This window comes from Anneissia japonica, unplaced genomic scaffold (genome assembly GCF_011630105.1).
Source record: "Anneissia japonica isolate Jap-2015-1 unplaced genomic scaffold, ASM1163010v1 scaffold1216_len75558_cov189, whole genome shotgun sequence".
NCBI classification, from domain to species: domain Eukaryota; kingdom Metazoa; phylum Echinodermata; class Crinoidea; order Comatulida; family Comatulidae; genus Anneissia; species Anneissia japonica.
Window position 1 is genome coordinate 19,121 of NW_022719835.1, and position 13,797 is coordinate 32,917.

The 13,797-nt window shown below is 33.3% G+C and overlaps 1 protein-coding gene across 2 annotated transcripts; it reads left to right on the top strand.

Moving 5' to 3' along the window:
- The first annotated feature begins 88 nt into the window (after positions 1–88).
- On the top strand, positions 89–12,244 carry LOC117111082. Of its 2 annotated transcripts, XM_033253964.1 has the most exons (7): positions 174–250; positions 611–658; positions 3,507–4,473; positions 5,324–5,605; positions 7,251–7,355; positions 8,933–9,151; positions 10,284–12,244. In XM_033253964.1, exons 3-7 carry the CDS (start codon positions 3,583–3,585, stop codon positions 10,329–10,331), a joined length of 1,545 nt encoding a protein of 514 aa, XP_033109855.1. In that variant the 5' UTR covers positions 174–250; positions 611–658; positions 3,507–3,582; the 3' UTR covers positions 10,332–12,244. The 2 variants fall into 2 exon arrangements, with proteins under 2 accessions (XP_033109854.1, XP_033109855.1); XM_033253963.1 differs by lacking the exon at positions 611–658 and having other exon boundaries at positions 89–250.
- Positions 12,245–13,797: the final 1,553 nt, after the last annotated feature.

Genomic DNA, 13,797 nt, shown 5'->3' on the forward strand with positions numbered 1-13,797 from the left:
TTTTGTTAAAATTATTACGACGTGGGACTTTAATCTGAGTTTCTTAGCAGGGAACGCTTATCAAACGCGATGTTCACGTAATTCACGCAGTAGATCCTGAGAACGTACAGCTGCTGTTAATCTTGTGTCAAAGGCCAAATGAACGAAGATCTGGTCGCTAACTACTAGCGTTTTCCCCGCCAAAAGTGTTTTTATTAATGTAAATAGGCATAGGGCCTAGACCTAGACCTAGGAAAACCATCGATAAATTGTGAGTATAAATACGATTTCACTATTAAAATGTCTTTAGGCTTATGCTTATTATTTAACAACATTTGATTGATGGCCTAGGCTAGGCCTAACCTAGGCTACAGTAGCTATGACTTAGCCCAATTTCTATATATAATAATAGAGGCTAGGGGTAGGGCCTAGGCCTAGACCAATGCAGCGGTGTAGCTAGGACTAGGCCTAGGGCTTATTTAGCCCCAAACTCTATATAGATACTATGCCTAGGCAAACGGCTAAGCCAAAAATGTTCAATATTTTGTAAACTCGAATCCTTACTCAATGGCCACTTAGCGGGTATTACTGGAATTTTATTACCAATTATTTTTATTTGATTACTAATCAGGCATGAGCGAACTCACTTGCCCGACGCCCAGGACCAGTGTTTTTGACGGTAGGAGAATTTAAATAAAATAAAAACATTATTAATATTCTATGTATGTACAGTAGGTAGTGTGTTGATCGTTTTCTTATTGTGTGTTTAAAAGTTGTCATCATGACAACTGCAGGTAAACATTTCTCAGGCATGGTTGATTCCCACGATACACGAGTTCTCAGCCAAAGGCTGAGAGGACTGTGTTTTATGAGGGTATTTTATATTATACATTATTGAAATTTTTGCAAATTAAAAAAAGAAAGAAAAACATTTTTTTGCATGATCAAAGCAGTATGCATGTAGACCTATTAATATTGTAGGGTCTTAGCAAATATACTTTACTTTTGTGTTATTTTTTTATGATTATTGCGCAATAATATTGGGACAAGTAAAATTGTCTTCAGGACAAGTGCATTTTTCAAAGGTACAGGTACTTGTCCAGGGACAAGTGAAAATCTATGAAATTCCCTTATGCCTGTTAATAATTTCAGTTTATTAATCGGTGCTATTTTTCTCTGTGACAGAAACAACCCAAATGTAAGTTGATCGGTTTGAGACACGTATAGTCATTGTTTGTTGTGTTTTCCTGATTATTTTAACATGTTTAAAATGGAGATTTATGAAAATAGCATGTAGTCATTTTGTTTTGCATACATGTTTTCTTGTTTGCTGCCTTTCCCATTTACCATAAATGTTCTGATCATATTTATAATACAGAATATATATCATATTTATACATATAGGCCTGTGGTATGATGAAGCAGGGCGGCAGTAATTCCCGACGAGGGGTCCAAGCTCCCTGATAAAATTTGTCTGAAATTTTTTTTAATTAAAAAATAACATTGTATTATTTTTTTTTTTTTTTTTTTTAACATTGTATTAATGGGATTTTTTATCCTGTCAAAAGTATCAGCCCCAGTCAGCGAAGAGCTGGCACCACCTCTGGAAGTGACCCATGCGATCGTAATATACAAAACCTCATACATATATGTAGCACTGCTCGCACTAAACAGTTTTTAATCCCTTGGCAGCTTAGTAAGGCATGCTTAAATTGTAATTTCGGCGCTTGAGATTTGATTTTTCCCCAACGACCCTGCTGGAAATGTCCCTGAAGGGGGTCCTTTGCCCCTCTGGACCCCCGTTACCACTGCCCCTGTGATAAAAGAAGATGAAAGATTAACATTCCCGCAAAAAGTTCCCATGGTACTCTTTGAGGTGAAGCTCAAACAAGTTTTGTACATTCTTGATATTTTTCATTTCTATTTTCATACATATTCTGATTAATGTTTATAAAATACACCAATAAATACACACATGTTTATTAACAAGATGTTAATGGACGTTTCGGGCTTTCTTTACTTAATAATCCGGAGAAATTCACTCTGATGAGGCCTATACCTGTACTAGTTGCTTGGACTATTACTATAAAAATATAGAAAGAATCATTATGTTCCCACAAACAAGTTTCCACAGTACAGTTACTCTTGAGGGTGAAGCAGACACATTTTTGCATGCCAACTTCAGGAATGTGGGTGCACTTCTACAAGGTACTGTAGATACTGTACTAATATAGACGACTGGCTATTTTCTTCAGGTGCAATGCACGTAATGGCAGTGAAGATGTTGTGCGTGCATTTACCTAATTCATACATAATTATTGTCAAAATATTAAATCCCAACACGATGGCATGTACTTCAATACTTGTGTAGTATTATACTTTCTTATTGCATAAATACAAAAATCAGATATAAATGCATATTTGGTTGAACAAATTAATTCAATATCATAACAATAACGTATTGGCCTTTATTATGAAGATTCATACAGTAAATTGAAAAGTTACTACATATAAAAAAATGTACTGTACACGCCATCACACTTCACTGGGACTGCAAGAAAAAAAAAACTTTTTTCAATATAGAACACACTACTAGGCCTACATACTACAGTTTTTATTTATTTCTTGTTTAACCTGGTTTAACAACTCCGTTAAAACCAACTGTTATCCTAATATGTGCCCAGGATAATACAGTACTGTTACGTACTAAAATTAAAACATATGATCAGAAAGTTAATGGTAATGGAAACGCAACAAACAAGGAAACCACAAGAAAACAAACATATGACAAACAAATAAATGATCACTGATCTCAATCTACTTACATTTGCGTTGTTTCAGTAAAAGAGAAAAATAACACCAATTAATAAACTGTAATATTTAATCAAATAAAAATAATTGGTAATAAAATTCCAGGAATACCCGCCATCGAGTGGGGATTTGCATTCACAAAATTGAACATTTTTATAGGCTTAGCCATTAGGCCTAGGCCCCTATATAGTTTGGGATAAATAGGCCTCGGCTACACATTAATTCATTTTTCATGTTTAATTCTTGCGTTTTACAAAATTGAAATTAATTTTTTACACTGCCATCCCAGACTAGGGAGATGTTATTTAAGTACAGTATGTAGGCCAACAATACTGTATACGCTATTCCTGCAGTAGCTGCATACATGTAGTTCACTCCTAGCTCCCCCACTGCATTGGCTGACATCTACCAAGCCTGTGTGGCCTTTCTCTGGGGCTAGATTTAGCGTCGCGGTTTGCTAAGTTCAAGACTTGTTTTATTCATGAAATTTCTGGCTTGTTCCAGAAACTTTAGGTTTGGGTGATGTTGCAAGGTTTTTTTTATTGTGCCTTTCATTTCAACAGTGGAATTTTGGAGTATAGAGAATTAAAGCGCTTCTGAATATTGAACTAGATTTTGGCACTATACAAATACCAGATTGGATTGGATTGGAATTGCCTCTGTCTTTGTTCAGCATGAAAATATTGGCTAATCCATTTGACTCTATCTAATTACAGACAGCTGTTTACCAGGTTTACAGACAGTTGTTGAACAGGTTTATGCAGAAGGTACAGTACAAGGAAGGATTCAAGAATGGAACTGAATGACCTTGATAATCGGATCAGTTTTATAGATGATGGTACCGGTAATTCACATAAAGATGACAACCTGGTTTGTTCAGAATTGCCTCTGGCAGAAAGGGTAGCATTAAAAATTCAGGGTATATCTGACCAGCCTAACAATGAAGCCTTAATGAAGAAAGAACCGAGTCGGTGCAAACGAAAAAAATCTGCGCAAGAGGATGCTTTAGATGCTTTTAATTACTGGCTCTCTGAAAACTCTGCAAAGGAAAATAATGTTATTGTTAGTTCAACAGAAAATACAGAAAATGAATTAAAATCTGGGTCAGATCACACAAAAATAGAAGATAAAATAAATGATGAATGTAATGCTATAAAACCAAGTGATCATCAGGGTCATGGGAGACACAAGACCCACAGACACAAGGAAAGACATAACAGAGATAAACATGCATGCCTGTCTGAATCTCCAACATTCCCTAAAAGTTTGTCTTCATATTCAAATTCTAGGAAGTCCAAAAGGAAAGCAACTAGTTCTGGTCATAAAAGACGTTATATTGACATCGATGATGATATTGCGTATAAACCCCAACATGACAAAGATAACCTGTCAGAGAAAAGTGGTTCTAAATTTCACTCACCACAAAAGTTAATACCTGAGAAGATTAATATCACTCAAAAACAAGATGATGATGATGATGTTATAGAAATATGTAGCAATACTTCTAACGACGTTAGCCCTAGACGGAGGAGGACTCGGGTCAAACGGGGTAAGAAATCCAGACCATCACCTACCCCCTTGCCTTGCACACCTGGGGGCACGTTTGGCCGGCCAGCCTCACCTGCAACAATGCTACTGCTGAAGCAACTTGAAGATGATGAGATGATGGCTCGTCGGTTGCAGGTAAAATACTTTGAAACTCTGTCAACATCAAATTTTCTTTGACTGAAAACTCTTGTATGGCCATATATAGTCATAATGTGCCTATATATGGTCATGATGTGATGTCATCATGACTATATTTAGACATGTCATGTTTTTTTCGAATAAAAATAATAGTCTAAACAGGACTTTGGTCATTCCATTAAATTTACTGTTAAATTAGCCATCAAGTTTATGATGTTTGGCCATTTCATACAGTATGCCCAATGTCATGTTGTTGGTGTCTTCTTTAACATTTAAGTTTATAAATTATTATACTTAACTATTGATAAACTAACCCCTACACAAACATCAACTTGGTATTTCTATGTCTTGATTTTGTGGCTGGAAAGCAAAGTATACTTCAACATTTTCTTCCTACTACACTAACAAAAAAAAACAAAAAACTAAATCTGAAAAAAAGAATTGTTTTGGAGAATGCAAAACTTCTAATTTATGGATTTTTAAAATTAAATACAAATTTATAAATATGTAACTAGAGCAATCACTCCATAAGTGCATACCTCCACCCTTGCCTGGATACAAAAAAATATGCAGGCCGTGGATGGCCAATTCCATATTTTTATTGTATGCGTAGTTTCTGAAACATTGTTATATCATGTAATTGGCAAGTTATTGTTGGATGTAAAGAGGATGGACTGAAGAAAAATTATTTTACCTTTGGAATGAACAGTTAAATAATAAACCAGTATTGAATTCTGTGGAACGCATTGTTTTACTGTGCTTTTCATTACTGTTTTTACTTTGGTACTTAATTATTTTTATTTATTATGTCAATTGTATAAATATAGTGCTCAATTTTTTTTTTTAGCAACAATTTGATGCTGAAGAAGTAGTAAATCATCATCAGCAGCAGGGGCCACCTCTGTTGCCTTCATTTGAACCAGTAGCAGGAGTTTCCCATAGACCAAGAGACCACAGTAGATATACCGGTAACCGACGATATCCACTGATACAACACCATGCCCACAGCGATGCTGCATGGAACCTTGCTCAATCTCCATTGAACTATAACGTTAGCCCACCTACGTTCGATCAATTCAACAGGCTACAGCCAGTACATCATCAATTGTTACAAAGTTATATTACCATGGTAAAAGCAATTGTTTTCATTTATTTTTTTTGTTATTTACAGTACAGTACCTAATTCAATTAAATTTCCTTTATTGCTGCTACTGTATGCCATCATGGACCAATATAGTACTGTTTACAATAATCTATGATAACTAAGCATTACAAGGCAGGGACGTACTCCACTAAAGGCTTGATGACCTGCATACCCCACCTAACCCAACTATGCATTTTGGGGTGGGGACGTTACTCCACTGAGCCCCTAACGACCCGCATACCCCAACCTAATCGAACTATTGACTATGCATCCTGGGGTAGGGACGTTACTCCAGTAAGGTCCTAATGACCCGCATACCCCCACCCTAACTGAACTATGCATCATGGCGTAGGGATTTTATTACTCCACTAAGGTCTAGTGACCTGCATACCCCATCAAATATTGACCAAAAATCTTTGCATGTTGAGGACCTACTGTAATGAGTTAAAAATGTACTATCACTTCACTGTAGAGCTACACAGCAGGGTTGTAGCTCTATAGAAAACTATGGGTGGGTGTTAGCCATTTTAAGGGTGATGGATGTTAACATTTTTAAACTCTAAATAATATGAGTGGATTTTAAAGATGGAAAAGTGGGCTAATAAGGGTGGGTGGAGAGCCATGAAATTAGCTTCAGACTGGGTAGAAAACTTTAAGGCTGGTTGGCCTGCCCACCATAACTACATCTTTGTATCAGTCATGAGGAAAATTTTAAATTAACATTTTTAATGCTTATTAAATAATTTATTTAATCCTTTTAAATGAGCTATTCAAAATTTTATTTAGATTTTTGAGGTATTTTCATGTCTTTTGGCTGATAGTATGTCTTTAAATAAAAATGTGACAAATTTTTATTTGTTTTTATATGTTCATCCAGGTAAAAAAATGTCGTCATTAACATTATCTAAAATCTGTGACATTTCTCTTATCCTATCCTTGTATATGATATTAAAAACATGCTGTTTTGCATTATCTAATTAGCAATGGCTTATCTTGCAATGATAGATATTGAATTGTTGAATGTGATGTCCTAGATTATGAGTTAGATGACTGAGTCACAAGTTGTCACCTGACATTGTGCCTCAACCTTGACCAAAAGTCACAAGTCATCATCAAGGGACATGTCCACGACTGTGTGTGCCAAGTTGCATGTCCTAAAAACAATTTCTTTTCTATGTCAAAATTAAGAGACTTAATTAATCAAATTTATATCTGAAAAAAAACTAAAATTATTACTATTAGGAATATTAACTAACTAATATCAACTAAAAATAGAATTGAAATACTTGTTAGATAATGAAATTAATTCTCAACATAGAAATTGGTTATTATGAAATTGTTATTATTGCACTGTTTTAGTACTTTAAATTTTAGTAGTGAGCCCCCTTTTGATAACTTGATGGAAATAAACATGGCTGATATAATAGCTAGACAACTTTGTGCTGAATTAAAAGTGCGCCCCCTACAACTTAGCACACTGAATTACAAGTGTGCCCGCTTCTAAATGTAAAAACTAAATTTACTTTTTCAGTACTCAGGGCATTGTTTCTCTTCAAGTCTGGTGCAAGCTTTATTTCTTTACTTAAATAGAAATCTGGATCCTTAATCCAATTGTTTTATCTTACTGCAGATAAATACACCTACAAGACCAAGAGGAAGGGTTAGAAGACGGGGTACACGCTCAAGAAGGTACTCTGATGAATTTGAGGGAGAGGAAAATGGCAATAATTATGAGGTTTGTCACATAATTTTCTTGCTAAAAAGCAAGCTTACCACAAAGAGTATCTTTAATACATGATGAAGCAAGCATATGTTCATAAAGGAGGGAATTTTTTTCAGTCAAATTGCTCGGTTAAACATTCTCTCATCTTTTTTTTAACAACTCTCATTTCTAGTCCTTAACTGCCATCCACATATATGAAATTTTCTTCAGCAAAAAATTGTTGTATGCCCATATATAGTCATGATGTGCCTATATACGGTCATGATATGATGTCATGATGACCATATTTAGGCATATCACTTGTTTTTGTTAAATAAAATTTGATAGTCAAAACAGGGCTTTCTGGTCCTAATGTACAGTACCATACATTAATCATGTTTCAACAACTGCTTTAAATGGAAAACAATTGTTTTCCTTTCTGGTCCTAAAATGAAAGAGTTTCTTATTCTACTTGAAACAAAGCAACTGTAGGTTATAATCAACTTTAACTTTATTGTCAACAATATGTTGCTAAATTTAAAAAAAAATTTTTTTTTAAAGACATTTCATTGAAGAGTGATAAGGTATATTTAAATAAAACCATGGTGGAATTAGTTAATTTCTCCATGATAAAACTAATCTAAACTCAACACCTTAATCAAAAAGAATACATACCAATTATTCTAGAATTTGCATTAAGTTGAATAAATTAATTTGGTCAAACAATAGCAGAATGACAGGATAAAAACAAATTATAAACAAAATGAATTATAAAATTAAAGATTAAAATGTGTTTGAAAAAGTTAATGTAAGTAAATGGATCTGAAATATATTTAACAAGAATTTGTAAGTCTTCATCTTTCTCAACCTAAACTTACTCTTCTTCAACATAATTAATGTATGTTAGTGGTATCAAATTTTTTAATGAACTCCCCATTGAAATCACCTTTGCACCCTCAAGGATAAACCCAAAAATCGTTTCTTATCAAAATATTATCATTTTATTCTTAAAATATTTTCATATTATATTGTTATTGCATCATTTTGTTCCCCTGTATGTTTTGTTGTGCGGGCGCATGTGTGTGCATGTATTTATATGTCTCTGTCTTTTTTTTCCGAAATTTTGTCTATTTTATTATTATTCAGGGCATGCTCGGCACAAGTGTCATTTGAGGATTCTTTTCGATTCATTACTTGGCATTCCTTTTTGAGCACTGCCCTTCTTCCCTTTAATCCAATTCTGTTTTTGCCCCTTTTTCTCTCTTTTGGGCTTTTTAAAATTTTAACATCTTGATCCTATTGTTTGTTTGATTTAATATGAAAGGAAGAAATAAATTTTTACTGTAGTTGAATTTGAATTTGAACTGCTATAAAATGATTTTTGCAAGTAATATTTCTAGCTAAGAAAATAGATCATTCAATTTTAGCACCATTAAATAAAATTCATTGATGACTTAAATTAATACGATATTGATATACTGTACATATGTTTTGATATTGTACATTTTTTTTTATAAGACCCACTACTTTAATGTGTGTGCCACTGTTAAAAAAGTACATCCAATAAATTTGATTTCACTCGACTGTATAAACTTCCTTGATGCTTTCAGACTCTGATGGCCCTAGCTGAGAGGCTAGGCCCTGCAATTGAGAAGGGATTGAGTGCCATAGAGATAAGCCAGTTGCCAACCTTTCTGTACACCCCTGACAGTAAATTACAGAACAGATCCTGCAGTATATGTATGGCAGATTATGAGACTGGCGATAACCTCCGAAAGCTACCTTGTTTCCATGACTACCATGACACTTGTATCGACCAATGGCTTGTGGTGAGTATATGATATTTATGCATCATATGATCCGAGAAAATCCCATATAAGTAATTTATTGGCTTGTATCTTGTTGACTGATCAAATTTATGAATTAAAGAAATTATTTGGACACTTTTACATCAGTGACACACTTTGAAAAACAAACAAAACTTATACAAATGATTACAAGATACATCAAATTACAAGAACAGCTAAAACTTAAAACTAAACTCAAAACAGCTTAGATTAATCCCTTCTTCCCTCCCCCTCCTTCCCTGAAAATTTAAATGTTATCCCTCCTTTACCCTAATTTTCAGAAACAATATTCTAAGTGCTCTTCTTCCCTCCCCAAACAATACATCTACCCCTTCCCCTTAAAACTTTAACATCAAAATAACATCAAAATAGTAATGCAGGAAAGACAACTAAAATATTTGATTTAATAATATTTATTATTTGATTATTAAAGTTTTGAAATACATAATATATATCGCTTTATTTCAAAAACCACATAAAAATTATAATATATGGTGGCCAAAGGCCAGATTGCATGTTATTTACAAAAGAGATAATTACAATAATTATAATTTTTAAATCCCATAATGTCTAATGTCTATTTTATGGAAGTTATTTTTTTAAGCAACTATAAATAAGAATATATTCGTTAAATTGTTGTATTCAAACCTTACATAAAGTACTGTAACCATGAAATGCCTAAATTTAATAATAATAATAATAATAATAATGTCGGTCACATTACTACCCCGGTCATTGGATCAAACACGTATGGAACACATACTCAGCTTCCTGGGGAGAATTCCATAATATTGCAGCTAGTAATCAGCGCAGTTGTGTTCAAACCTACGAGGTACCCACTTGTACTCCTGGGTGGAGAAAGGCAAACACAGGTAAAGTATCTTGCCTAAGGACACAAGCAATGCGACGAGCGTCGGTCTTAAACTCCCAATCCCGCGCCACACGCCTCTAAAATTTAAACAATATGGAGATAAGCAAGTTAGAGAAATCTGTAGTATCCATCTTATAATATTTTTTTTACTACTACTATAAAGAGTCCTTCAACTTCATGATGTATAGCAAACTGAAATTCCTCACCATTTCTTTTAATTTAGCTATTTTTATATTACCACAGAAAAATCCAGCATGTCCAATATGCAGAGTTGAGGTACAGATTCAGTGATGTTTTGAGTAACTGTGTGGTTCCTGATAGTATCAAGGAGTTAAGCATCATCAAGTTGGACATTAACATGGAATGCCTATAATGTTTTTAGTAAAACGTTGCGTTCCCATCGGGAACATAATTTATTATGATCACTGTTTATCACCAGTGAGGTTCAACTCTATACCACAGTTACTACTGTCATGGTTGGCTCTGTTGAAATGGTGGAAGAAAACTGTACAACAATAACACAAGCAATGTTACTGGGTTTCCCAAGCCTAGTCCAGACTATCAAATTTTGTTTGACAGAAACATGTGACCTGCCAAATATGGTCGTGATGACATCACATCATGACGCTATATAGACATTTCCTTGACAGTATATGTGGCAAAGACCAGCCAAATCAGTCACTCATCACAAATTGTTTTTCGAAGATAATGGCCAAAACATGTTGGAATGTCAACATTTTCAAAATCTATTTTATTGTACTAAACTAACCATATATATATATATATCTATACATCATGTCGGCGGCGGATCTAGGGATGCAAAATAGACAGGGATCGGGGAAGTAATTTCACAGATGGAGGATCTATACCACCTCAGGCCCACCATGGTTGAAGCTGAGCTAAGAAAATTTATAATTATGGCACCTCTAGATGGCAAGAAATTGCACTCTCAATTTCAATATAATTTTTTTATATGCCATTTTTTTAAATTTTGAACATTAGAGGGAGGGAGGGGGTGTGGTTTGTTTTCAATCCAGCACTGCATGCTAATGTTTTTATTTTCCCCATTTTTGATCTTAAAACACTGGTTATTTTTTACAATTTGGTGAGGGTCCCTGCCTAAGAAATGTCTGAAATCGTAAAATTTGAAGGCTGATTTGTTAAATACTGTTATTTTACTGCTAAACCCTGTGGTAATACTAAAAATTCTGGAAAACACTGTTTATTTCCAAATGGAAATGTGTGGAAACATAGAAAAAATGAGCAAAGGATTACATCTGAAATCAGAATGCATAACTGAAAAACACTATTACAATTCTTGTTTCAAAAATTTCATAAAGGTATCTAATGCCCTATTCAGTATTGCCTTCATTTTTTTATTTTGGGTTGCAATACAGGTAGTTACAATTGCTGCAACTATCGCAACCCAAAATAACAAATTTGCATTTCAGTGATAAAGATTTAATTAATCTTAATTATTCTATGGCCAAAGAAAAATGTGTAGCCCAGGCATAGTGAAATTTTGAAACTGGGGTCATTTAAAACTTTTGGAAAATATAATTGAAGTGAATAAACTATTATGTGTACAGTTGAATATAATTTGTATTACATATTTTGGCATAAATAATGTTAAAGATACATTTAATCGTATGACTTCCCAGAATTTAATTACAATAGACTGCATACTTGGTACTTTATGAGACTTAATATAGGTTATTGTGAATAAAAACCATGGCTTCTTTACAAACCAATTCAATTTCATCCCTTACCCCCATTGACAAATTTTATTTTCTGCCCATTTAGATGTCTGCTTCAAAGCCCATTAGTGTTTCATTATTTGTAACTTTCAGATTCTACCTCAAGTTCGACTCATATAGAAATATAGGCAACACAGAAACCAAAGAAGAATCCAATCAAGTTGTTTAAAGTTCAAAACTAACCATAAACCAGGGAAGTAGTAATTCGATTTCGTTACTTCACGCGTATTCTAACTACAGGCTTGTTTAGATTAAATTTGGATTCTGAAACTGTTATAGTGTGTAGTCCGCCCTCTATCATAGTTTTGTTGAGTTTCTAATCGAACTTTTTTTTGTCTTGGAAATGTGTAAATAATACCAGTTGTTATCGTGTTTGTAGTCTAACGCAATGCTATTTTCTAGCAATTACACAGTCATTTGTTAAATAAATATTTGGTGCCTTGTAAATGTGTTTGTAGTGTATTTTCAAAAGTCCGTTCCGTTTATGCTTTGTGGTATGCCTAAGTAGGAAGGTTTTTTTGGGGGGTGGGGAATCTATAGTTTTACTAAGAACTCGGATTTCAGATTTATATTCGGAATTGCTTTAGCATCAAGGATACATATCAATTTAATAGTGCATTCATACACAAAATACAATACAGGATGAAACAAATATATAAACATTTAACCAAATTAAAGAAATAAAAGCCTATACACCAAAAGTAAACTATTAAGTATTTAGATTTAATTTCTTTTTTTTTTCGTCTGATAGGTAAACAGCAGTGAGTACATTTTCAAGTCATAGTTTTATTTTTTTTAAAGCCCATTAGTTCCATATAGATAAAATATACATTAAAACAGCTAGTAAAATACTTAAATCGAAGCAACTCCAAACAGACAATAACAAGATACAGTTTAGGCAATATCATAATACTGCAAGATAGTATAATAATATATGAAATATTAAACTTTTGAGTTGAATAAAGATTCTAGTTAAAATTTACGATTACAAAATCGATGAGGATTGCTGTTAAAATTTAAAATTAATAAATTTCAGATTAAATCAATTAGGCCTAATTAAAATACTGTACTATAAATAACATCATGAAAAACGTCCATTAAACAATCTTGATCGAATTATTGTATTTGTCTGTTCTACATTTAATTTATCTATACATATTATGATCTTTTAATAGTACAGTAATAATTTAATGAATTATTTATATCTTTCTGAATATGTTTGGTCTTAGTGTTAATAAAATTGTGACATATATGTTTAACCGATTAATTAATTCTTGTAATTCTACCAGATGTCAGTCTAAACAAGTTACACGAATAAATTAAGAGGCGTTTGAGTATATTCATATCCATTCTACAACTCCTTCGAATAAACTCCCCTCAAAAACCCTTCTCAACAATAAACGCGTTTATTTGAATAAATACGGTAAAATATAATATTAACGTACAGGACATTAAATACAATAAAATGTGCACAAATGTTGATTTGTGTAGGATTACGTTTATTCTAACCTGGTTAGGATCGGTAAGTGTTTATGATCACGCAGTAAACACATTTTGGCGGTAATATGTGTTGTAAATTCCACATTTACATTTGTTTGAGTATATACATATTTATTTTACACCGAAAAAAAAGTAAACACCTTCCTCGAATAAACTCCCCCTCAAAACCCTTCTCAACAGTAAACGTCCTGGGGCGTTTATTCGAATATGTACTGTAATATATAATATTAATGTACAGGAGAAATAGACATAAATAAATTAATTATAGAGATTGTCAATGAGATTGGATTGAAATGTGTAAAATGCGTATACCAAATAATTAGGAAAAAAAAGAACACGCGCACAAATATAATTATTTATAAGAAAGGTTTTTAACAGACGATAGTTTTAATATGTGTAAATTAGTCGCGTTTAGATATTTAAATGGTTTGCTTAGGTTCAGTCTACTGTCTTGAATTCCAGTTGAAAGTGTTCAGGTGTTTCAGGCTAATACCGTACTT